Source organism: Dendrobates tinctorius, unplaced genomic scaffold (genome assembly GCF_039654945.1).
Source record: "Dendrobates tinctorius isolate UK_male_01 unplaced genomic scaffold, ASM3965494v1 ptg000144l, whole genome shotgun sequence".
Lineage (NCBI taxonomy): Eukaryota > Metazoa > Chordata > Amphibia > Anura > Dendrobatidae > Dendrobates > Dendrobates tinctorius.
The window spans coordinates 11,870,420-11,896,687 of NW_027361811.1; the positions used below are offsets into that span (position 1 = coordinate 11,870,420).

The 26,268-nt window shown below is 42.6% G+C and overlaps 1 protein-coding gene across 2 annotated transcripts in view; it reads left to right on the forward strand.

The window, feature by feature from the left end:
* The window catches only part of FRMD3 (FERM domain containing 3), a 245,599-nt gene that overhangs the window by 131,589 nt on the left and 87,742 nt on the right, over positions 1-26,268 (forward strand). For both annotated transcript variants that reach the window (XM_073546031.1, XM_073546029.1), the window contains exons 3-4: positions 6,053-6,095; positions 15,835-15,913. In XM_073546031.1, coding sequence (XP_073402132.1) covers positions 6,053-6,095; positions 15,835-15,913 — 122 coding nt within the window. The remainder of the gene's footprint in view (positions 1-6,052; positions 6,096-15,834; positions 15,914-26,268) is intronic.

Here is a 26,268-nt window from a genome sequence, read left to right on the forward strand (position 1 = left end):
TCCCAGCACGCATAGTCATCCCCTTCACAGCATATCCCCCCCAGCACACACCACCATCCTAGTCTCCACATAGCCCCCAGGATCCCCTTCTCCGCACAGCCCCCACAGCATCATCCCCTTCTTTGCACAGCCCTCAGCATCATCCCCTTGTCCACACAGCTCCCTCGCCCAGCATCATCCTATTCTCCGCACAGCGTCCCCCAGCATCATCCCGTTCTCCGCACAGCGTCCCCCAGCATCATCCCGTTCTCCGCACAGCCCCCCATCATCATCCACTTCCCTGCTCAGCCCCTCCTACATGGAACATTACCCCCTTCTCCACCTAGCCTCCCCAACATAGAGCATCATCCCTGTCTCTGCGCTGCGCCCCCTCCAAGCACACAGCATCTTCCCCCACTTAGCGCAGCAATGCTAGGAGCCTTCGCCCTCCTTCTCTGCCCTTACCTGTCACTAAAAGAAACTGAGGCTAACTTTGAAGACGCTCAGTAATATGAAGAGTTTGTGCTAGGTGCAGAGTACAGTAAATAATGCTTGTGCACACTCCGCTCTTTGCGTGCTGACTGGTGGTCTGACCCCCTGACACCAGGGCACCATGTTATGCCTGCTATAGTGCTAGTTAAACCTCTGAACACTGTACATGTACACAGCTTGACACTGCGACAATAGGTCCTTTAAAATATGCGTGTTCAGCTTCAGTTGTAGCAATAGCAGCATGGACAAAAGCATTTCGGCAGATTTGTAAGCAATTTAGGTTTCCAATCAGCAGTCCACATTGGGGGCATGCTTATGTAACCATGGTAATCCTAACATAACAGCTGCTAGAAGAAAAGGAGGATTTTATGTTGTGTGCCGCTTGCCCATGGAGAGATAACTGTGGGATGACATTCAATTATGTGTTTGGTGGATACTATCCTCTGCTAACATGTGAATCATTCTGCAAAGGTATGAAAGCACCGCTTTTTTTCCCCAGCACTGGAGTGGTGCTTTGAATGTTAGTCCTCTAACCCTGGTCATATACTTGACCTTCGGCATCTTCACCTTTTTTCAGCACCGGTCCCATCTTGCGGCACCATCTTGTGACCGTAGCTCCTGACTGGCCGGAAGTCAGAAGCTTCTTCACAAGCTCTCAATGCAAGGCTATGAGAGCCAGAACAGGGCCACAGTGAGATTGTCATAGACTTGTATTGAAAAGTGACCTTGGCGCCGCTCCATGAAACACTTTTTGACAGGTCACTTTTTGACAGAAACTGATGGGAGCAGCAGCAAAGACAGATGAAAACGCTGGAAGGTGAGTATCACACAGGGGGCAAGACAATTACATTCAAAGCACCACTCCAGCGGTGCAATAAAAATAACGCTGGAGTGGTGCTTTAAAGATACACACCTTAATAAGAAAGGCAATTTAATACAGTTATCAGAAAATGTAAAAAATAACTTTTCCACTTTCGGTCCAGGAATGCATCATATGGCCTGATTTCCCACATAGGTCCACAATTTTGAATTAGGATAATAGTGTGGCAAGTAAGTTTGAGAGGGCAGTTGGTTGCGAATTGTGCCACAATTTTTTCAGAGATCCATGATTTCCAATAAATCTGGTGCATTTGGAATTGTCAGACTCTAAATTTCTGCCACTTTTTGCTCTACAGTCACTCACTCACTTCTCTTGCCCGTTTATTTTTTTGAGTGAGTTTTGCAAAATTGCCTGCAATGTTCAAACATTTTAACCTGAGCAGACCCTGCCAAAATGAGACATAATTAACCCCTTAATGACCGCCAATATGTCTTTTAACTGACCTGAGATATAAGAGAATAGCATCCCCATACAGGTGACAATCCAGCAGCTGTTGGCCATACACTATAGCTGACAACTTGCTGCATCAGTCATGATCAGTGTTTTCACCGTCCAAATCTGTTTAACCCCTTAGATGCTGCTGTCAATAGTGACTACACCATATAAATGGTTAACAGAGTGTGGCTTCTCCCTCTTTATCCCCATCGGCACCCTGAGATCATGACTGTGTGGTCCTAATGTTTGCCATGGCAATTCGCGACCAAATAGCGGCCTTAGAGTCTAATGGCTCTTGTAACCTTTTCAGAAGTCAGCGCCATTTAGGTGGTAAAAATACCGTTTTTCATTCCTGACATGCCACTTTGCATTAATTCCCGAAAATCACCTGAAGGATTAATAAACTAACTAACTGCAATTTTCAATATGTCAGGGGGTGCTGTTTTTAAAATAGTATCACTTGGCTTTTTCCAATATATATATATGACCCTGAAAGTCATTTCAAACTTGGAAAGGTCCCTTAAAAAAATAAATTTTGTAAATTTCCTTGAAAAAATGAAAAATTACTGCTACATTTTTAAACCTCCTAAAAGGCTAATAAAATAAAATAACATTTTACAAATGGTGCTGATGTAAAGCAGACATGTGGGAAATGTTATTTATTAATGTTTTGCTGTGGTATGACTATCTGGATTAAAGGGATAATCATTCAAAGTTTGAAAATTGCATTTTTTTTTACATTTTTCTCAAATTTCTGATATTTTTTATAAATAAACACAAAACATATCAACCTAAATTTACCATTATCATAGAGTATAATGTGTCATGAAAAAATAATCTCAAAATCACTGGGATTTGTTGAAGCGTTCCAGAGTTATCACCACATAAAGTGACACTGGTCAGATTTAAAAAAATTTGGCTCCATCACTAAGGGGTTAATAAAGGAATGATACATATGAGGCATAGATTCTCCTATCTGATGCATGTTGTAACTAAAATGTATCGCCTTCCTTGGTGCAATGCTAGGGATAGTGCTAGGATTTGATATAAAGGTTTAAAAGGTAACCTTCTTGACATCACCGCCGGTCACAGGCAGCCGCGTTCTCACGCTTTGCTCAGTGTGTTCAGGCTGACATGGTGAGAGGTTGCATCACCAAAACATCCGGATCATCATGGGACATGGCTATTAATGGATTATCGGCGGAAAGGTGAGTATACCTTTTATTATATTATTTTTGGTGAGTAAATGGGTAAAAGATGGTCTGGGAGCTTTTATTTCAAATAAAGGACTCCGTTTGTTTATTTCAATTAAAGGGCTTTTTTCTGTCTCTGTCTTTATTACATTTGACTATTGGGTTAGTAATGGGGGTGTCTTATAGACGCCTATCAATTACTATCCCGTGGACTTGATGTCGACAGCCATAAAACAGCTGATAACAACCCCACAAATACTACCCCACTTGCCACCACACCAGGGCAAGTGGTAAGAGCGAGGCTAAGCGCCAGAATTGGAGCATCTTATGGATGCACCATTTCTGGGCCGCTGAGGGCTGATGTTCTTAGTCTGGGAGGGGGCCAATATCCATGGCCTCTTCCGAGGCTATTGATATCAGCAGGTAGCTGTCTTGGATTAACTAGTAAAGGCTAAGCTAACAGCTGTGAGTTGATATTAATAGCCTGGGAACCTTTATGACTATTGGCCCCTTCTCAGAATATTAACATCAGCTCCCAGCCGTTGGTTAACCTTAACTGGTTAAGAAATTTACGGCGCACCCCACTGTACGGGTGCTCACTCCAGCTCTCAGCATGGTATCCTCAGCTGATCGCAGGGAGACCAGGCGACAATGATGAAAGCTGGCTTCAGCACCCTGCACCTGGGAACAGTGCTAACTTTACTGATTTTCCCAGGCATCGGTTCTTGTCACACTGATGTGACACACGGATGCCACACTGATATTGCACACGGCCAAGGATAGCTCAGGTACTGATTTTTGCAGTACCGGAAATATCAGGATGTCTGAAAGAGGCCTAAGATATATGACAAATTTTCTTATTTTCACATGTACTACTGATCTATGAAATTCTAAAATTAAATTTAAAACTATGGTTACTCTTCAAAGTACCACTCGGGAACTTTCATCAACGAATAGATATCAGTAAAGTATGTACATGTGTGTAGTAAAATACTTACCGGAGACACCCCGTCCCTCTCTTGAGACCACAGCTCCTGCTAGTTGATAGTGAATAACGGTCACTATCTCTTAGGGCTCGCTCACACTGGCGAATAGCAAGTGTATAACTCAGACGAGTGCTATCTGATGTTTCACTGGATAGCCCTTGCTCCATTGTTGTAACGAATGGAAACGGAGGCACAGATGGTGAAATGCACATTCATTTATTGAAATTTTTATGGAACCACGGGACCACTGCTCGGGGGGCTCAGAAGGGGGCGTGACTAAGCGAGTCTCAGACCTCCGTAGTAAGACCCCTCAGACAGGGCCAGAATGGAAAATGCTGGAGACGCAAGGTGCTACCTCCAGTTAGACCCCGGGTATGTGGAAGCTGACTCGACCGGACTGGCGGGCAGGCAGGTACTGCAAGTAGCGGAGAACCTGACAAAAGATGAGCGGCAGAAGCGAGTAGCGGGCAGCTGCTGGCACGGAGAGATGCAGGAGGTGTTGGCGTAGTGCAGGAAGGCGTGGGAAGACACGTAGGACACACTGAGGAGACAAAGCAGTATTAGCGAGATGCAGCAGAGCATTAACACCCTGGTACAGGAACCTGAGAACTAGAACACGAAACACTTGTTGCTCAGGCACCTCCCTAAGGGCAGAGGTGCCTGAAATAGTACGGGACAATCAGCCATTGGCTGAAACCTATTTTTGAAAATGGCGCGCTGGAGTGCCCGCGCCCTAGGTGGCACGCCAGGAGACCTGTGGGACGCGCACAGCGTCCAGGAAGCAGGAGCAGGCACGGGACAGGAGCCCCAGGAGACCAGCAACCCTGCCGGGCACCGCACTGTGGCGGCGACCCCGAGGCAACAGATGAGAGCCAAGGAGCGGACCAGGATGACAACGCTACAGTTACACTATGGAGTAGTGCCGACAAGTGTTTTTTTTCTTTCGGTATGAGAAAAAAATAGTTGCATGCTGCAATTGGCAGTGTATATCGGACGGTGTGCACCCATACAAGTTTATGGGTGCTTCCAAAACATCGGACTGCACTTTGGTGTCATCTGAGAGCAGTCCGATATACTCCGACTCACAGAATTGAGAAGATGGAGAAATTAAGTTCTCTATCTTCTCCGTACCTGTGATCCGATTCTTGCATGCGAGAATATTGGATCACAGTAAAATGGCAATTGTCTCACACTCGCTGCAGAGTTTGACCCGAGGCCATGGCATGGCATATAGCATCTGATTCTCTTGCATGAGAGAATGATCGGATGTTGCACACTAGTGTGAGCATACCCTTAATGTAAATCTATGAGAGATTTGTTTTGAGTCTCATAGACTTACAGTTGGGCTCAAAAGTTTACATACCCCGGCAGAATTTTTGCTTTCTTGGCCTTGTTATGTCGACATACATTTTTAATTCTTCCGCCATAACTGAATATTTTTATATAGACTTTTAAATATATAACAAAAGGCCACACTGTATGCCTATGCATCACACATTGGCTCCCAAAAATGAATGCTATGCATGAAACATTTGTGTGCATTCGGCAAACGCTGCACACAAAGCGATACGTGTAAGGAAGAACCCATGAGGTTTATCATCTGTAGTGGTCTTGTTGCACATACAATTATACGAATGTACAGAGTCATGCAGAATAATTAAAGAACGCACTTAAATGGTTACAGAAATGCTACCAGTAAGAACCACCGAAAGTAGCTATTCACTTCCAGAGAGGATTGTTTATTGCTTTAAAATCTCTGCATGACAGTCACACTGTGCATAAGAATACAAAGACCTAGATTATGGCGAAATATTTATAGGCTTCTATTTCCGTATCTTTTATTTCTCTCATTCTTCTTTTTCCCACTCATCGTATAGTGAAACCGAGGACTTGCATATAAATACCCGTATAAAATGTCATCGAAGTGTTCTAAGTGGAACTATTGTTGGGAAACATGTTCTATTTAATATATTATCATTATATATTATTCTATGTCATGTGGCCATGTCTGTGGCGCCACAAGGTTTGCGCCTTCATAGTGCCTGTTCACTCCCTTTGTATCACTGACATCTGCTTTCTCTTTTCAGCACTGGCTCGATCCCAATAAGCCCATTTCCAAGCAAATGAAATGTAAGTGTCAGGTCCTGGAGACCTTCTTCAAGTTTACTGTATTTTGTTTTATAACGATTATCTTCATGCCTATGCTTTCCTAAAGGATGAAACTATCAATGCTAGAAAATGTTGTACAAGTTCTACAATGTGTCTAGCTGATGGTCAGCTATCTTCCATCAAGTGCATTGTTTCTGTACGCTCACACGTATATTCTCCCATGCAAGAGAATCGGGCCGATTATGCTATTGGCACGTGGATCGAATTCTGTCAGAGTCTGATCCGAGTGTCATCTGAGTGTGATCCGATTTTCTTGCATGAGCACAGGTGTGGAGAAGATGGAGAACTTAATTTCTCCATCTTCTCCATTGTCTCTTCGAGCATACATCAGACTGCACTCAGACGTCATCCGAGTGCAGTCCAATGTTGCAGAGACACCCGTAGACTTGTATGGGTGCTTGTGATCCGAATATCGGAGCCACTAACAGCATGCTGCGATTGTTTTAATAAATAATCAGAGATCTGAACTGCCCCATAGAATAACAGTGAGCCGAGTGCTGTCTCATAAACATCAAATAGCACTCGGCCGTGTTATACGGCAATGTGAATGTTCTCTTAAGCTGCAGTTACACAAGTTTATGTAAAAAAAAAAAATCATCCTATTAACATCCAGAAAAAGCAGCCAATTTTTCATCTATATTGTCAGCATTCGTTTTTATACATCAGCTTCCTATGTTAAAGAAGCCCTCTCGTGAATATTTCCTTCTCTCAATCTGTGACTGTATAAATGTAGTGTACTGTCAGTGTGTTAATATACTCGCCTATCGCTGTCTTCTCGAGGATGCAGCGCCGTTCTGCTCCTCTTCTCAGTGAGGTCACTGCTCTTCAGACTATCTCGCTCACTCTGAGCTCAATGTGTGAGCCGGAGAGTCTGAATAGCGGTGACCTCACTGAGAAGAGGAGCAGAGCGGTGTTGGAGAAGATGGCGATAGGTGAGTTTATTGATACATTGAGAGTACACCACATGCATTTATACCCAGGTTTAGAGAAAAATGTTCAAATGAGTGCTTCATAAGAATGGCAATGTACTGTAGCTGTTAAAAATTGATGCTATACAGTTGATCCATATGGGATCTGATTTTTTTCATATCTATAGGCTTGAGTTCATGCTTCAGTTTTTTGCATGTGTATATTTGATCCATACTAAAAAAAACGTCATGTGAACAGCCCAATTGGTCCTAGTGCAGTACTTGAGATATCATTTTTTTCCATGTTTAGCACCGGACTGAAATTACGGTCATGTGAACAAAGCCATGTAAACCAGTTCAACAGTTTGTAGGCTTTCAATGTTTTATTCTCCTTAAAATCAGATAAATGTGGAGATTAAGGAGAAAGCCCCTGACAGACTGGTTGCTAAGAATTAGCTGCCTGACAATCCTATTTAATACCTTGTACCTGAACTGAAATAAAATTGGGAAATAATTACTTGCATTAGACAGACCATAATCAAAATTCAAATGAGTTCAAGGACCCACCAACCACGGCACAGGCATTGCAGTGGAGATATCTTACCGGCAACCCACAGCGAGTTACAGTGCACTGCTCGTGGATGGGGTTTAAAAACTGTGTTGCCGAAAAATCCTTGCGGAAATCAGAGCATGCTGTAAATTTTGCAGAATCTTCATTCTTGTGTGAAATCATAGTAGACATGCAAAGTAGACTTACACGAAACAGACTTCAAATACGCTACAAAATTCATGGCAAAATCTGCATTTAACAAATAGGAACTCTGTTGCGACTTTTCCACGTCCAGACATAAGCTGACAACTTGGGGCCCCTGTGCAAGAAATGTGTCTGTGCCCCCCCTCCCTGCGCGGCACGCTGCTTATGATGAGGGCAATCTGGCAATGGGACCCCTGGAGCCTCAGGCTCCAAGGAACAGGCCAGATCGCCCTCATTATAACTGCCCAGGAAGCAGCGGCGTATATAGCAATCACAGGGTCCCATAGCAAAAGCTCTGTTTGGGCCTCCCCACACCTCTAAAATTATATAAATATATATATATATATATATATATATATACACACACACAGTATATATATATATATATATATATATATATATATTTATTTTTATTTTTTTTTCACTGAGATACTGTATGTGTAATATATATATATTAAAATCTAAAAAAAAGTTGAGACAGCATACCATAGATCAATTATAAGGTGTTGCTTATTGGTCCATGTGGTGACATTTTGGTCCATGAATGTGGACTTTTCTTAAGCCTAGAGAAAGGTCCTCACTTATGGACCAAAACTTCGCCACATGGGCCAATAAACAGCACCTTATAATTGATTTATGGTGTGTTGCCTCAACTTTTTTTTATTTATCTGGAAGGACTGGTATGTAGCTATGAGACTTTGCACCCTATACCCACTTGTGCAGGTTTTTACTTATATATACAGTATATTTAAAAATAACTAGTGTCTGCTGTCAGTGAATAGAACACTGCAGATGTGGCTGACTCTCTAGTTGATAGCAACTGTGCAGAGCGCCTCCTTGTGGTTATGTGATAACTGCGGGAACCAACCGACCATGTATATATTACATTATATGTCTGGTGTCTGTATCATCTTTTATCTGCTCTATTCATTGTCTATGGAACTGATGGAAATAGCCGAGCAAAGCGCTCAGCAGCTCTATAGATAATGGAGAGCAGAGGCCGAGCATGTACAACTCTCCTCCATCTAGGGCGAGATACATACCGTACTTACATACACACATATACCTTACATACACACAGATTCACATACATATATCGTGCAAACATACACACATATACCGTACATACACACACAGATACACACATTTACCGTACACACACATATACCATACATACATATACCATACATACATATACCGTACAGTCACACATATACATACCATTCACACATACACCGTATACACACACACTTATATACCTATTTAGTATACACACATATACAGATGTACAGACACATGCATACACACACTTAGATACACACATATACATATACGGTACATAGATGCACATATACATACACAGATGTACACATACATAGATACACACATATACATACACACAGTGCACACATACATACTGTCACGCCGTCTCTGCATACTCACCCGGCCATCGCTCCCACGCAGCAGCCCTCGCCGCCTGACAGCCATGGCGGTCACCTCTGACAGGCGCGTGGCCGACGGCGTCTTTGCATGCAATGCGCCATAGGCCGCGCCTCCCTTCTGCTTCTTGTGCTCCGGTTATGCCCTGACCCGGAAGCACCTCCTGACCAATGGCAGACCAGACAGGGGCATATCAGGCCGCTTCCCCCTGAGGGAGGGGCCTGATCGTTGTGTTTCCTAGCACACTGGGCCTCGCTTCTTTGTGTGCTCTCTGCAGTCTCACAGTCCCGTTCTCGTGTGCTCCCTGCAGCAGCCTCGCAGTCCGGCTATCCGTGTCCCCTGCTGTACTGCAGTCCTGCCTCCAGTATTCCTGTTCCATCCTGCTCCAGTCCTGCCTCCGGTGTTCCTGTTCTATCCTGCTCCAGTCCTGCCATCCAACTCCAGTCCTGCCTCCGGTGTTCCTGTTCCATCCTGCTCCAGTCCTGCCGTCCTACTCCAGTCCTGCCTCCAGTGTTCCTGTTCCATCCTGCTCCAGTCCTGCCGTCCTACTCCAGTCCTGCCTCCGGTGTTCCTGTTCCACCCTTCTCCAGTCCTGCCATCCTACTCCAGTCCTGCCTCCGGTGTTCCTGTTCCATCCTGCTCCAGTCCTTCCGTCCTACTCCGGTGTTCCTGTTCCATCCTGCTCCAGTCCTTCCGTCCTACTCCAGTCCTGCCTCTGGTGTTCCTGTTCCTTCCTGCTCCAGTCCTTCCGTCCTCCTCTAATCCTGTGTTCCTGCTCCAGCCATCCATCCACGTCTACTGTCTTACTCCATTCCTGTCTCCTGTGTTCCAGCTCTGTCCTGTCATCTACACTTCAGTCCCTCCATGTTCCAGTCTACAGTCTTACTCCACTCCTGTCTCCTGTGTTCCAGCTCTGTCCTGTCATCTACACTTCAGTCCCACAGTCCTACTCCAGTCCATCCTGAGCCGCCCCTCTCGGTACCGGCTACCGTGGTACTCGAACCCCCTGGGCTTGCTCCTAATGGTCCCTGTATAGGGGTCGGTTCCACCTGGCAGCTTGCCCGGGGCCCCTCGGTGCCACGGCACAGAGGGTCCACTCCTGGAGATTCCAGCTCCAGACCAGCCACGCTAACACATATACTGTACATACATACACATACATAGACAGACACACATACCTAAACAGATGCACACACACATACATACACATATATACATATACTGTACACACCCCCACACATATATACATATACAAACACACACACACTAATTTATGACCTCAGATGAGCCCTGGAGGAGGTCAGCCCTCTTCTATTGCTGTGCTGTCCTGTGCAGTGATCCTCCTCCCCCGACCTCTTCTTTGTGAGGAGATGCTGCTGGGAATAGAACAGTGGAGGGAGCAGAAGACACACTGTAAGTCCTGCTCTTCCTTCACTTTTCTTCCCTTGTGTGTTGTGCGGCCTGGGCCTCCAGACTACAGGTGAACATTCAACATTGGGACGCCCCATGCAGGAGGACAGACGGCAGCCAGTGAGCGCTCTCATCAGTCTAGTGGGGAAAGCGTTTATTGGCCAGCGTCTCTTCCTGCATGACACGCCCCTTTTTGAATTCCTGCACTCCGCACGCCGCTCTCTTCCCAACTCTGGGTAGTCGTGTGATTACGTGAAGGAGTGAGAGGGGCCCGATGCTGCATGACATTGGGCTCCTTTCACTCCTGCCTGTAATCTTGACTCAGTGGCCCCATAGTGGCTGCATACTCTGCCACTATGGGCAGTACGCCCCTACCTGCAGGGGCCCCCCTCCACCTTCGGGCTTCCGTGCAGTTGCAACGGCTGCACTGGTGATATGTCCGCCCGTGGTCTCCGTTTACTACCAATACATAACGGATCTGTATACATTTTTGTTCTTGGGTGGTGACCTGATCCAAACAAGTATAGTTCCTTATATAAATAATAAAATGATGTATATTATGAAGGCTATTCACAGGAAAGCTACCTTATATTCTGTGGGTAATATTTACTGAGTGTATAAGGGGGCCACATAATCCATTCTGCACATAATATAGAAATCCGGAGTGTAAATGATAAATTGAATGGTAAGGACCTAAATATACACTGAACACAAACAGTGACAAGTGGAATGAAGAACACCCCTAAGGTGAAGGGCAGCATCTCGGCAATTATCGGCACATAAACAGCACATACAAGAAACACTGTGATTAAGAGAATGAATTGCTGCTTTGTGTCTCACCAGTCTTAAATATAACACTTGGAGAACTGTGGAAATTTTGCTGCCTACAAAGATAGTTCTCCTGTTACTACACACAAATTGCAGCTTTTTCCTATGTGGTGTCCCGATGAATGCTCGCCATATTACTGTGGGGTAACTGGGTGTGTTCCTAAAATTAGTAAGGCTGTGTGCACACGCTGCGGATTAGGTGCGGATTCATCCGCACGGATTTTGTAAAATCCGCAGGTGAAACCGCAGGTCAAAATACCTGCGGTTTTACCTGCGGATTGCTCTGCGGTTTTGCCCTGCGGTTTTTCATCTCCTCAATAGAGGAGATGGCAAACCGCAGGAGAATCCACAGAAAGAATTGACATGTCAATTCTTTCTGCGGATTGAAAACCGCAGATAATCCGCGCGGAAAATTCCGCACCGTCTGCATTGCGGTTTTTGATTCCCATAGGGAATCATGGTACTGTACACCGCAGCAAAAACTGCTGCGGGTCCGCAGCGGCCAAAACCGCTGCGGAACCGCAGCAAAATCCGCAGCGTGTGCACACAGCCTAATGCTGTTTCCTTTGAAGTACGATGCATGTTGGCTTCAGTGTCCATCTGTCATGGAGCTTCGTTTTGCAGAGAAAATTGTGCATAAACTGTGTTTGCTGTTCACAATTTTAGGTTGCTGTTTATATGATACTAACATGTTACAAAGTAGATCTATTAGAGGGTTTTCTTTTTCTCTGGGGTATCTAGATGCAAACTGGTTGTAATATACTATGGAAATTTGGAATGAAATTGCAGAATTTGGGAACCATGGCTACAGGCGTTTTTTAAGTAAAAGTGCATCTAAGGATATGGGGATATGTCTGTGGAATATTATAGAATAATATAGATATTTTTATGAATGAAGAAATTTCAGGGCAAAGAAGCTCCATCATCTGCTTTACATGTTATGATACTGAATTACTTTACTAGTAGCTCCATCATACGGTAAAGGAAATAATTATTTGATTGCTGATTTTGTAAGTTTGCCCACTGACAAAGACATGAACAGTCTATAATTTTAAGGGTAGGTTAATTTTAACATTGAGAGACAAAATATCAAAAATAAAATCCAGAAAATCATATTGTATAAATTATTTAAATTTATTTGCATTTTGCAGTGAGAAATAAGTATTTGATCCCTCTGGCAAACAAGACTTAATACTTGGTGGCAAAACCCTTGTTGGCAAGCACAGCAGTCAGACGGTTTTTGTAGTTGATGATGAGGTTTTTGCACATGTCAGGAGGAATTTTGGTTCACTCCTCTTTGCAGATCATCTCTAAATCAAGATTTTAAGGCTGTCGCTTGGCAACTCGGAGCTTCAACTCCCTCCATAAGTTTTCTATGCGATTAAGGTCTGGAGACTGGCTAGGCCACTCCAAGATTTTAATGTGCTTCTTTTTTAGCCACTCCTTTGTTGCCTTGGCTGTATGTTTTGGGTCATTGTCTTGCTAGAAAATCCAGCCACGACCCATTTTTAATGTCCTGCCGGAGGAAAGGAGGTCATAACTCAGGATTTTACAGTACATGACTCCATCCATTTTCCCATTGATGCGGTGAAGTAGTCCTGTGCCCTTAGCATAGAAACACCCCCAAAACATAATGTTTCCACCTCCATGCTTGACAGTAGGGATGGTGTTCTTTGGGTCATAGGCAGCATTTCTCTTCCTCCAAACACGGCGAGTTGAGTTAATGCCAAAGAGCTCAATTTTTGTCTTCTCTGACCACAGCACCTTCTCCCAATCACTCACAGAATAATCCAGGTGTTCATGGATAAGCTTCAGATGGACCTGCACATGTGCCTTGTAGAGCAGGGGGACCTTGCGGGCACTGCAGGATTTTAAACCTTTACGGCATAATGTGTTACCAATGGTTTTCTTGGTGACTTTGGTCCCAGCTGCCTTGAGATCATTAACAAGTTCCCCCCGAGTAGTTTTAGGCTGATCTCTCACCTTCCTCATGGTCAAGTATACCCCACAAGGTGAGATTTTGCATGGTGCCGCAGATCGATGTCGATTGATAGGCATTTTGTATTTCTTCCGTTTTCTTACTATTGCACCAACAGTTGTATTCCTCTCACCCAACATCTTCCTTATGGTTTTTAGCCCATTCCAGCTTTGTGCAGATCTATGATCTGGTCCCTGACATCCTTATAAAGCTCTTTGGTCTTGCCCATGTTGTAGAGGTTAGAGTCTGGCTGACTGAGTCTGTGGACAGGAGTCTTTTATAAAGGTGACTATGTAAGGCAGATGTCTTTAATGCAGGTAACAAGTTGATTAGGAACGTCTAACTGGTCTGTAGGAGACAGAACTCTTATTGGTTGGTTGGGGATCAAATACTTATTTCTCACTGCAAAATGCAAATAAATTTATGTAATTTATACAATGTGATTTTCTGATTTTATTTTTGATACTCTTGTCTCTCAATGGTAAAATTAACCTACCCTCATGTCTTTGTCAGTGGGCAAACTTACAAAATCAGCAAGGGATCGAATAATTATTTCCTTCACTGTATGTGATGTGACTTGGATGACTTACAAACTGTGGACCATAATTCATAGAATTGCCTTTGTTACTTTTATATAAAAATAATAAACCTAAAAAATTTGTATCTCCTTTGTGAGCATCTCTTGTATACTACTTTTAAGGAGTTATGTAACTTTCCACCATCCTTTGTATTTTAGTTTTCACTATTTTCAGGAACTTGTAGGCATTGAATGGGAGCCATCATTGTTTACTTTCAGAGGATGAAAATCTCTCCGTCATGTGAGACTTCAGATATATACCTATCCATAGAGACGGTGATAACTTGTTGATCAATATGGGTTCAACCACTTGGACCCACTGATCGGCAGAACGTGAACTTTTATGAAGTGGCAGTGCACAGGTGCAGAGTGCACTCCATTCATTACCTGTGTGGGTGCTGAACACTACACACAGCTTTTTCTGGCAGCATCAGAGGGAATGAATGGAGTAGTGGTCAGGCGCCTGGCCTGCCATCTTGTATCAGGGATGAAAGTTTCTATTTGATGATAAAAGTTCTGTGATCTTATGTATAGATGATCCTTTAAGACCCCCATGCACATTAGATGACATTTGGATGAACAAATGGAAGCCTCTCGACTCTTGGCCAACATATGATGTCAGGGAAGAAAAGGATCAGGCAGTTGGAATTTCAGAACCTGATCTTTTTCTTTTTGGGGAGATAAGCTGCTGCCAGCCTGGAATATATGTGAGACGCAGGAGGGATAGCCGCCTGGTGCCTGATAACTTCAAAGTTGACAGGACAGATTTGTATCCTCTAAAAGCTAACTGGCTGTCTCATTTTCTTTATATCCACTCTTCCCCGATCGCTGTCCCAAATCCCACAACTCAAGGACATTGTGTTGACTGCAGCCAGTCATGGTGGCAAGCCTTGTAGACTTGACACCTTCTGATGCATTGGGGACAAAGCCTTGTTTGGATATTGTTGACAAGCTTGCAGTGTCAGAATGAGGTGTTCAGGGCCCCACTTTTCAGCTACATGCAAATGTGACATTATCCTCCGTCACAAATTTATATAACAATGAACTGGGTAGATTGATACATGAATGAGATGCTGCCCTATGTCTGTGCATAGTGATTCATGTATATTGTGTCAAGTACAGCTCATATAAGAGGGTGGTGGCCCACCAGAGGATTCTCCCGTTCTCCTTTGGGCCAGTCCAAGCTTGACTGTATGTGTTAGGTGTTTTCTTTTTAAGAATTTGGTTTTAGGCTAGTTTCACACTAGCGTTACCAAGTGCATCGCAGGCGGCTCCGCCCCCGGCCGCGCCCCCTCCGGTCAGCTCCTCCTATGAGCGCATGACGCTGCGTGTGATCATCGTACCCTATATTTAGCTTTGGGTACGCTGGGCGTGCGCTGGTATGTTTTTGCCGGCGCATGCGACCTTTTTGCGCTGCGCCGAGCGCACAAAAATGCAACCGGTAATGCTGCGCTTGGTAACGCTAGTGTGAAACTAGCCTTGGCATAGTGTTATAGCTTTGGAGTAGGTGATATTTTTCTTTGCACAATGATTTGGCCAGACATGGTGCACATTTAGGAGGGACGTGTATAGTAGCTTAGATAAAATCATATCTCACAGCCGCTATTGACATGACATATTGATTACATTTATTACAAGTAATTTGCAAACTCATTTTATGTTTCTCTAGCATGCTATTATTTACTGCTCTGGCTTGGGCTACACTTGACACCATTTCACTTACTGTAAAGAAGCCTCTCCTGCATTTTCATCAACAATGCCCTGCGCTATTCTCATGCTTTTATTTTTGTTTTATAACGTTTCAGCTCATCCACCATACACCATGTGCTTTAGAGTGAAATTCTACCCTCATGAACCTTTGAAGATTAAAGAAGAGCTCACCAGGTATTTTATATGTGTTTGTGTGTCCTACATATTCACCATGAGGAAGGAACCAAGATAACTGGTTTAGCTGTGCCATTTTAAAATGAGTTTGGTCAGTGCTTGCCAGATTATATGATACAGATCCATATCAAGTGCTCTACTGATGCATATCAAACGCATATATAGACTTCTCAGGGTGCGTTCACATAACATTTTTCTGGCAGTTTTTTTTTTACTTGCCTGACACAGTTTGTGCACTAGACCTTGAAGCCAAAAATGAACATTTATCATTTCTCAATCTGGCTCAGGGAAACTTGAAAACCGAGGTGAAAGGACACAGAAATCATCCCGTATGAAACTATGGGATCAGTTTTGTCATCAGTTTCCATTAGTTTTATTTTTTTCTGCAGACTTGGTAGAAAAAGAAATTGGATGTTTGGACACAGGAGCGTAACTATAGTGGGCATAGCGGTTCAGTTTTTTCTGAGCCATGTAATCTAAGGGGCCCAAATAGTCCCTTTGGCACATATAAGAAGACAAGTAATAGTGAAGAGGTTGTCCAGTCTTGGGGTATTCTACATGACTGCTGACTTGTGAATTCTCACAGCACCACTGCGAGCTTTGTGGATTCTCCGGTACCTGTGCTGCAAGCCGGCAGTCATATGACCACAAGTATGCTAGTTAAATACTTCCGGCCACATTCCAGCTAGATGTGTCGGGCCTCACTCAATGCACATGCATGTCTAGTTGGCTCGTGACCGCATACAGCTGTGGCAAAAATTAAGAGACCACTTTCACATGTTCAGTTTGTCTGATTTTTCTCTTTATAGGTATATTTTTGAATAAAATGTAAATTGTTCTTTTAGTCTATAAACTTCTGACATGTCTCCGAATTTCCAAGCAATAAATTTTGGATTTTTTTTTCTGACAAACAAAAATGGTCAAAATTAAAAAAACAAAAACAGTGCTTTCAGACCTCAAATAGTGCAAAGAAAACAAGTTCATAATCATTTAGAAACAACAATACTAATGTTTTAACTCAGGAAGAGTTCAGAAATCAATATTTTGTGAAATAACCGTGATTTTTAAAAACAGCTTTCATGCATCTTGGCATGCTTGCCACCAGTCTTTCACACTGCTTCTGGAGCAAAAATTTAAGCAGTTCTTCTTTGTTTGTTTGGCTTATGACTATCCATCATCCTCTTGATTACATTCCAGAGGTTTTCAATGGGGTTTAGGTCTGGAGAATGGGCTGCCCATGACAGGGTTTTGATGTGGTGGTCTCTTAATTTTTGTCAAAGCTGTATATGCAAAGTGCATACTTGTAGTTACCTGCCTGAAGCTCCCAGCGCCAACACCAGAGAATTCTCACAGCTCACACATAAAGTGAATGCTGACTTGTACCCTAAGGCCGGACAACCCCTTCAATTACCCATGAAAGCTGAGGGACTCTTTGGACATTTTGCATTGGGGCCTACTATATTCAAGCTCAACCACTGGCTGGACATGTGTGAATAGGCCCTTAGCGAGTGACATTGTAAAAGGCTTTGTTCACAAGCTCATGTCTGTTTAGGAAAATTTGAAATCCTCTCCTGCTACATTTCCAGTTTACCACAGGTATTGGGAGCTCAAGAGAAGACATTTGACAATTGCAATATAAGGGAAATGTAATGTATCTGGTTTCTTATATAATCTCAGCCATACAATATATAATGAGATTAAAAATACAGTAATTATAGGAAAGTCCTATATCTACATGTATGTATATTACTGTGAGCTCTTACTTTTTGTGTTTATGGCTTTGAGTGTATTCCTGTAGCATGTATTGTTGATATCTTTGCACAGCTTGTTAAAATGATTGTCCGGCAGATTAAAATACTTACTAAAAATGCATAGGCTGGTTGAAAAAAAAAATAAGATAAGACTATATATATATATATATATATATATATATATATACAGTCATATGTAAAAGTTTGGGCACCCTTATTAATGTTAACCTTTTTTCTTTATAACAATTTTGGTTTTTGCAACAGCTATTTCAGTTTCATATATCTAATAACTGATGGACTCAGTTATATTTCTGGATTCAAATGAGGTTTATTGTACTAACAGAAAATGTGCAATCTGCATTTAAACAAAATTTGACCGGTGTAAAAGTATGGGCACCCTTATCATTTTCTTGATTTGAACACTCCTAACTACTTTTTACTGACTTCCTGAAGCACTAAATTGGTTTTGTAACCTCATTGAGCTTTGAACTTCATAGCCAGGTGTATCAAATCATGAGAAAAGGTATTTAAAGTGGCCACTTGCAAGTAGTTCTCCTATTTGATTCTCCTATGAAGAGTGGCATCATGGGCTCCTCAAAACAACTCTCAAATGATCTGAAAACAAAGATTATTCAACATAGCTTTTCAGGGGAAGGATACAAAAAGTTGTCTCAGAGATTTAACCTGTCAGTTTCCACTGTGAGGAACATAGTAAGGAAATGGAAGAACACAGGTACAGTTCTTGTTAAGCCCAGAAGTGGCAGGCCAAGAAAAATATCAGAAAGGCAGAGAAGAAGAATGGTGAGAACAGTCAAAGACAATCCACAGACCACCTCCAAAGACCTGCAGCATCATCTTGCTGCAGATGGTGTCACTGTGCATCGGTCAACAATACAGCGCATGCATAACGCCTTTTTGTATGACCAAACAACTCAATCTTTGTTTCATCAGTCCACAGGACCTTCTTCCAAAATGTAACTGGCATGTTCTAATGTGCTTTTGCATACCTCAGGTGACTCTGTTTGTGGCGTGCTTGCAGAAACGGCTTCTTTCGCATCACTCTCCCATACAGCTTCTCCTTGTGCAAAGTGCGCTGTATTGTTGACCGATGCACAGTGACACCATCTGCAGCAAGATGATGCTGCAGGTCTTTGGAGGTGGTCTGTGGATTGTCCTTGACTGTTCTCAGCATTCTTCTTCTCTGCCTTTCTGATATTTTTCTTGGCCTGCCACTTCTGGGCTTAACAAGAACTGTACCTGTGTTCTTCCATTTCCTTACTATGTTCCTCACAGTGGAAACTGACAGGTTAAATCTCTGAGACAACTTTTTGTATCCTTCCCCTGAAAAGCTATGTTGAATAATCTTTGTTTTCAGATCATTTGAGAGTTGTTTTGAGGAGCCCATGATGCCACTCTTCATAGGAGAATCAAATAGGAGAACTACTTGCAAGTGGCCACTTTAAATACCTTTTCTCATGATTTGATACACCTGGCTATGAAGTTCAAAGCTCAATGAGGTTACAAAACCAATTTAGTGCTTCAGGAAGTCAGTAAAAAGTAGTTAGGAGTGTTCAAATCAAGAAAATGATAAGGGTGCCCATACTTTTGCACCGGTCAAATTTTGTTTAAATGCAGATTGCACATTTTCTGTTAGTACAATAAACCTCATTTGAATCCAGAAATATAACTGAGTCCATCAGTTATTAGATATATGAAACTGAAATACCTGTTGCAAAAACCAAAATTGCTATTAAGAAAAAAGGTTAACATTAATAGGGGTGCCCAAACTTTTACATATGACTGTATATATATATATATATATATATATATATATATATACTCGTAACTGTATATATAATGTTATACTCCAATTCAAATGCTTAACTGGTCCCTGCTGGTCTAAATTTAAGCCAATCCAGCTGATATTGGCAGGATTATCCAATAATCTAATGGGTGTGGGTCCTCCCAACTCTCCCCTTACAAATGAATCATTTTGCTCTCCAGTAGATAAACTGCCAGTAGTGTCTGGCTGTGGCTTTACCTGCTCTCCCCATTGAAAAACCTAAAGGATTGACCGAGACAAACAATCATGTGTATGGGTTAATTGGGAGAAGTAGCTGTTTGTTGATTGAGCATCTGGCCTACAGCTATTGCATATGTATACCCTACTCTACTGAAGACTGCAGCAAATAGTTGCTTAGTCAGACTATCTGAGGTGGGTCACTCTGTAGCCAGTTGTTGGCTAAGCGGGCATTTCTGGTCATTTACTTTATGTCACGATACGTCGGACGAATGTCTTGTATCTCTGTGTGCACCTCTGCTATGCCACAAAACTTGCTTCAGCAGAGACTGTCCATATGGACTTTGACGAATGGCGAACTTTACGCCCCCTGCCTCAGCTCCACCCACTTTGGGACGAAAATATCTGAGAACACCCAAATTCACTTAACCGAGGCTGCGTTGTCAGCCGGGCTGAGCTGCGGTGACCTCGGTGAGAGGCGAGTCCACCTTGAGACTTTCAATGTGGTGAATTTGAACTGTGATGAACTCGCCTCTGCGAGGATCTCACTGAGGTCACCGCAGTTCAGCCCGGCTATAATCGCATCCTCAGTGACCTACGGTAACCTCGATGATGTTACCACTAGCCACTGAGGCTGAGCTCATTCACCAGTGGTTCTCAGCCATCTTGGCACCGTCCAAGTTGAAACTGTTTATCCCCCAGACATGGATTACGGCGTGGAACAGAATGACGGACAGGTGAGGGATACTGTTGTTTTTTTATTTTTGTTTTATTACAGGAGATGAGGGATTCAGTGGTATTAGACGTTACGTGAGTATAACTGTGTTTTTTATTTTTAAATAAAAAAGTAAAAGTGTTTGTTTTGATAGGTGTCTTATATACGCCTCTCCATTAGTAATCTGTGGGCTTGATGTCACCTGACAATACAAAGGTGACGTCAACCCCACAAATATGAACCCCACTTGCCACCGCTACAGGGCAAGTGGGAAAGAGCTTGCCAAAGCGCAAGAATTGGCGCATCTAATACATGCGCCTTTTCTGGGTGGCTGCAGACTTCTATTTTTAGGCTGGGGGGACCAATATCCATGGCCCCTTACCAGCCTTGGAATACCAGCACACAACTGTCTGCTTTAGCAAGGCTAGTTGTCAAAAAATGGGGGTACCCCATTTAAATAATTAAAAAATACGGCATGGGAACCCATATGTTCTTGATAACCAATCTTTCTGAAGCGTACAGCTGAGGGTTGCAGCCCTCAGCTGTGAGTTTTGCCTGGCTGGTTATCAAAAATACAGGGGAACCAATGCTGGTTTTTTTTTTTTTTTTTTTTTTTAAATTATGTATTTACAGTGCAGGAGCCGGCTGATGAATAATTCCATCAGGCGCTACTGCTCTCACTGTTATTAGTGGCACCAGGTGTCAGCTGATGGGAGCAGTAGTCCCATCGGCTGACACCAGTGACCGGAGGTAAACTTTATACCTCCGATTACTGCTGTGCGCTCACGCTGTGTTTTGATAGCATGGGAATCGTGGCTGTCTGATCGGCGGTGATGATTTTACCACCATCAGAAGCAGTGTTGGCACATGACACAGCGACAAACACCTGGTGTTCGGGGCCAAACTCGAACAGTAACACGGACTTCCTGGTGAAGTCAGTATTCAGTGTCTGTGCCCAAACAGTAGGTGTTTGGTACGGACGCCGAACTTTACTGTTCGGGATCACCCATCTCTACTGAAGACGAGTAGTAGACAACCTCTTTAATACTTACCCAATTTTAGAAAAATGTACTGTATTCATTTATTTTAACATGGCATCTGCCATATTTTGTTTTTATGTAAAGAAATTCAAGCGCGTAATAGGGTCTTATCCACGTTAAAAGGTTGATAATTAAGGGTACCTTATGTAGGTAGTCCTGAAGAAAGAGTCGGGCTCTGAAACGCATTGACAATAAACCTACAATTTTATCATACCACTAATTGTGTCGTTTTTCGAAGAGCGCAGAATCGCTTCCAATACTGCTACGTATATCTTCTTTTTATAGTCTTATTGGCTAAGTTACGTCTTGCATAGGCTTCTATACCAGTAGAACACAAGACTATATATTTAGTGGTGGGGGATATATTAAAATATCTTTAATAACTTAGAAAAATACATGAAACATGCACTGTGTGCAGAATTATTAGGCAAGTGAGTAATTTGACCATATTATAATTTTTAGGTAGATTTTCCATCTCCAAGCTGTATGAATGTGAATGCTTATTGAATGAAGCAGATCAGGTGATGTGTATTAGTGTAATGATGGACGGAGTGGTCTAACCATATCACCACCCTTTATCCAGGTGTGCAGAATTGTTGGGCAGCTTGTTTTCCTCAGGCAAAATGGGCCAAAAAAAGAGATTTAACTGATTCTGAAAAGTCAAAAATTGGCTTACAACGAGATGCAGCACTCTTGAAATTGCTAAGGTATTGGGATGTGATTACAGAAACATCAAAAGTTTTATTGCAAAAAAAAATTGCACATGTTGAGAAAAAAAGATACACAGCTACTAAAGATTTGAGAAGAATCAAACTTGAAGCGACCAGGAACCCATTATCCTCCATTGCAGTCATATTCCAGAACTGCAGCCTCTCAGAAGTACAAGGTGTTCAGTGTTCAGAGACAGGGCCAAGGTAGGGAGGCTGAAACCCGACCACCACTGAACAAGACACAGAAGTTGAAACATAAGACTGAGACAAGAAATATCTGAAGACATTTTTATGGACTGATGAGATGAGAGTGACTCTTAAAGGAATTGATGGACAGGCCCATTGGTGGATCAGTAACAGGCACAGAACTCCACTTCAACTCCGATACCTTTTCATATTGAAGATGGACTCAAAATCAACTACCAAATGTACTACCAGTTTTTAAAAAGACTCTTTCTAAAAGCAGTGGTACAGAAAAAAAATCTTCATATTTCAAGGAAACCTTGATTTTTCTGCAGGACAATGCTCCATCACATGTTTCAAAGTCTCTACTGCTTGGGTAGTCAGTAAAGGCCTTAGATATGAAAGAATAATTATATGACCCCTTTCCTCACCTGACCTAAACCCTATTGAGAACTTTTTAACACTTAAAAAGACATTTTTAAATCAAGGCTACCACCTCACCTCCAATGATGATCATTAGAGCCACAAGGATCCCTAGAAGTGAATTACTGCAATATGGAGAAAAAGAAAAGAACCATTGTGTACCTCTGGTGGTGACCTAAAACCCACAGCTTGAGGTACTGAGAAAAACTGCAAAAAACTTCACCACATCCTACACAAGAATGACCAGCTAAAGACAATACTCAAAGACCCTCCCTTGCTGTGCTACTGGCATCCTCCAAATTTAAGAAACATCATGATCCGAAGTTCAATGCCCTCGGACACACCAAGAGGAATTTATGCTTGCAATGTGAAGAGCTGCAAAACCTGCACTCATGTAGAGACCAAAGACAGGATATAGATTCCCAACACACAGCTAGACTATAAGGGTATGTGCACACTTTGCGGATTCTGCTGCGGATGCGCAGCGTTTTTGGCCCTGCGGATCCGCAGCAGATTCTGCTGCGTTGTACAGTACCTTTAAATTCAATGGAAATCAACAAACGCAGTGCACATGCTGCAGATTTTTCAGCGCAGATTTGCTGCGGTTTTAAATCCGCAGCATGTCAATTCTTTGTGCGGAATCCGCAGCGGTTTGACACCTGTTCCATTACCAGGTGTCAAAACGCAGGGGAAAACCACAGGCTAATCCGCAGGTAAAACGCAGGTCTTTTGACTTGCGGATTTAGCCAAATCCGAGCGGAGAAATCCGCAGCACAATCCGCAACGTGTGCGTTTTTTTTTAGTGTGCGCCCGGGCGCACAAAATGCAACCTGTTGCATTTTTTGTGCGTCCGACCTGTCTTAAAAAACGCATGCGCACGCAATGCGCACGGAATTCATCCAAAAACACATTAAAGTCTATGGGAGCGCTGACGTGCGAACGTCAGCGTTTAAAAACGCATGCGGTTTTTTTGTAAAAACCATGTGCAAAAAAGAAGAAAACGCATTAAAAACGCATGATGCATTTTTTAAATGCGCGTTTGCACTGCGCACGCAGCGCAAAAAAACGCAAGTGTGAAAGTAGCCTAATACCGTAATTGTGCACAGTGTAGTAGCAAGTGTTTTTTTCGGTATGTCCTTTACCTCTGGTGCTAGAAAGCAGGGCACAGATTAAATTTGTATCCAAATCAGTTATTTCATGGGATCTGGATCAATTATGGTCCTCCAGTATTTAATCTTTTGGCAGCTTTTCAAATGCAGATTGCAAAATATGATCATGCCAAGAGTATTACAGATTAACGTAAATACATGGCCTTCTGATTCTGTTTTGTCTGATTTTGAGGCATAAAACCAGTAAAATGGGAAAATCTTTCACACAAACCCTCAAAAATGCTCACATGGTGCATAATAATCATTAGTTCTCTACTAAGTACCCAATGGCCACTGAAGGCATTGTCAGCTCAGGACCTGTTTTTTTTTATTAGCATGATTGATTTTATGGCCTAGCACCTCAGATCACCATATGTAGTGCCAATTAATACCCACCACAGTTGTACTAAGTAATGTCAGGCTACATGAATATGAGGTTGGTAGAATGCTTCCTGCGTGAATGTACAGTATTAACTGTACAATTCTTCAAAGGTTGCACAAATATGGCCACAACATATCATTTTCAGTCATTGCTTTTCTTTTCTCGTTCCCTCTGAATGAATACGTTTGTTGGTAATGCCATGTAGACTCACATAGATTCAGGAATCACATAGAGCGTTAGAATCAAAGGGAATATGTATTATAAGTGTGTGTGCCATATAAAATGTATGAGAACCTACCAGGCAGGCACTTGAAAGCAGAGCAAAGGTCCCGTGAGAAGTTGAATAAGTAATGTTTCTATCTTATCTTATGCCATGTCATTAAAAATTGGAGGCTATTCAAGTTATCTAGCAGCCTTATTTTATTTGGTGGACACTATAGCCCACCTTTCCATAGACGTGAGGGGTCTGCTCACTACGGTTTACAAACTATCAAGAAATAATGGTAGCACAAGCAATAAAATTGCTTCTTTTGTACCGAGGTCCAGACATCTTTTAGAAAACAAGATAGTCCATGTTAAACGTAATGAGCCAGTCACTAAGCAAGTATTTGTGTATGTAATAATGGAGAGAGGGTGGGGGCTTATGGAGAGATTGGAAAGGGTGAATTAGAAAAGTTAAATTAGGGTATGATTGCTCCTACTCCTGAGCTGAATAGAAGCACTTCACCTTCTTTTTAAACGGTGTAAATTTCTTTTGGCAGTACAGGGGTTAATATGCCATGTTGGGAGCTAGGGCTCTCAGCTGAGCAAGGTTAGCCACTCCTGTCCCCAAAATAATACAGGTCCTGACTGACACACATCGTTAGAGCTAGCTTATGCTGTATGGATGGGAGGATAGTAGTTGGTGGTTATAAGAGTACACTTTTGGTGAATTTAACTGTGACTATTGTTTAGTTTAGTGAGTGTGATAATTCCCTTTCATCTCCTACTTTGAAAGTTTTACCACATCCTCCAGTCCCCACTGCATTTCTCTGTTATATGTGAGGGTATATTTGTATGCCTGGTATTTTTCGTTTCCCTTGATACCTTGTTTTTCTGGTTGGTGTACTAGAATGCTCTACATTCTTACCTGGCTGGGGGAACGGTACAGATGGAGGGTGGATTTAGGAGATAAAGCAAGGTATGTGGCCCCGGCATCTTCACCTTCAGAACTAACCCGGGGAACAGTGCAAGCTAGGTTGCCTGTAGTGTTTAGGACAGGAAAGGAGCCCCTGGTCCCGTGTCCTGCTGGTAGAGTCGTGACACTTAAAGCTGTGGATGTTGGGAATTAACCTGATTTTCTACAGCAGTGCCTTGCAGAGAACTGGTGCAGCACAAGAAAAGTATTTGAGGTGAAATTTGTAGGTTCTGATTATAGAGGATGTTAGTCTTATATCAATGGCAGAATGGCGAGAGTGAGGAGACCACAAAACAAATATGACCATGAGATCCAAATTTAGCAAAAAAGTATGTCTTAATCTTTATTAAGGGTACATGACAGGATCGGGAAAAAATGGGGAACATGTGCAAAAACAAGCAAAAAGTGCAATAGTGCTAGAGGATGCACAGACCTAACCATGGCCAAAGGTATTCACTAGTAATAGTATATATGCATATCATAATTGCAGATGTAAAACACTTTTAACATCCTGGAGTACTGGCTAATATGGTATATCAGGGGAATAAAATGAGGCCCACTGATTAAGCACAATGGTGCATAAGTAACTCCCTTAAAAAAATATATATCCAAATGACCATATACTGAGGTTTATATATACCATAATGGATGCAGAAATCCACCTAGTTATATGAGCCTTTTCTAAAGAAGTGGCAGAACCAAGTCAAAAATATGGCCAATTACTGAAATATATTACTAAATAATAATAATATTACTGAAATGTACATCTCCGAAACACGCGTCGGGGTGACGTGCTAACCACCCGG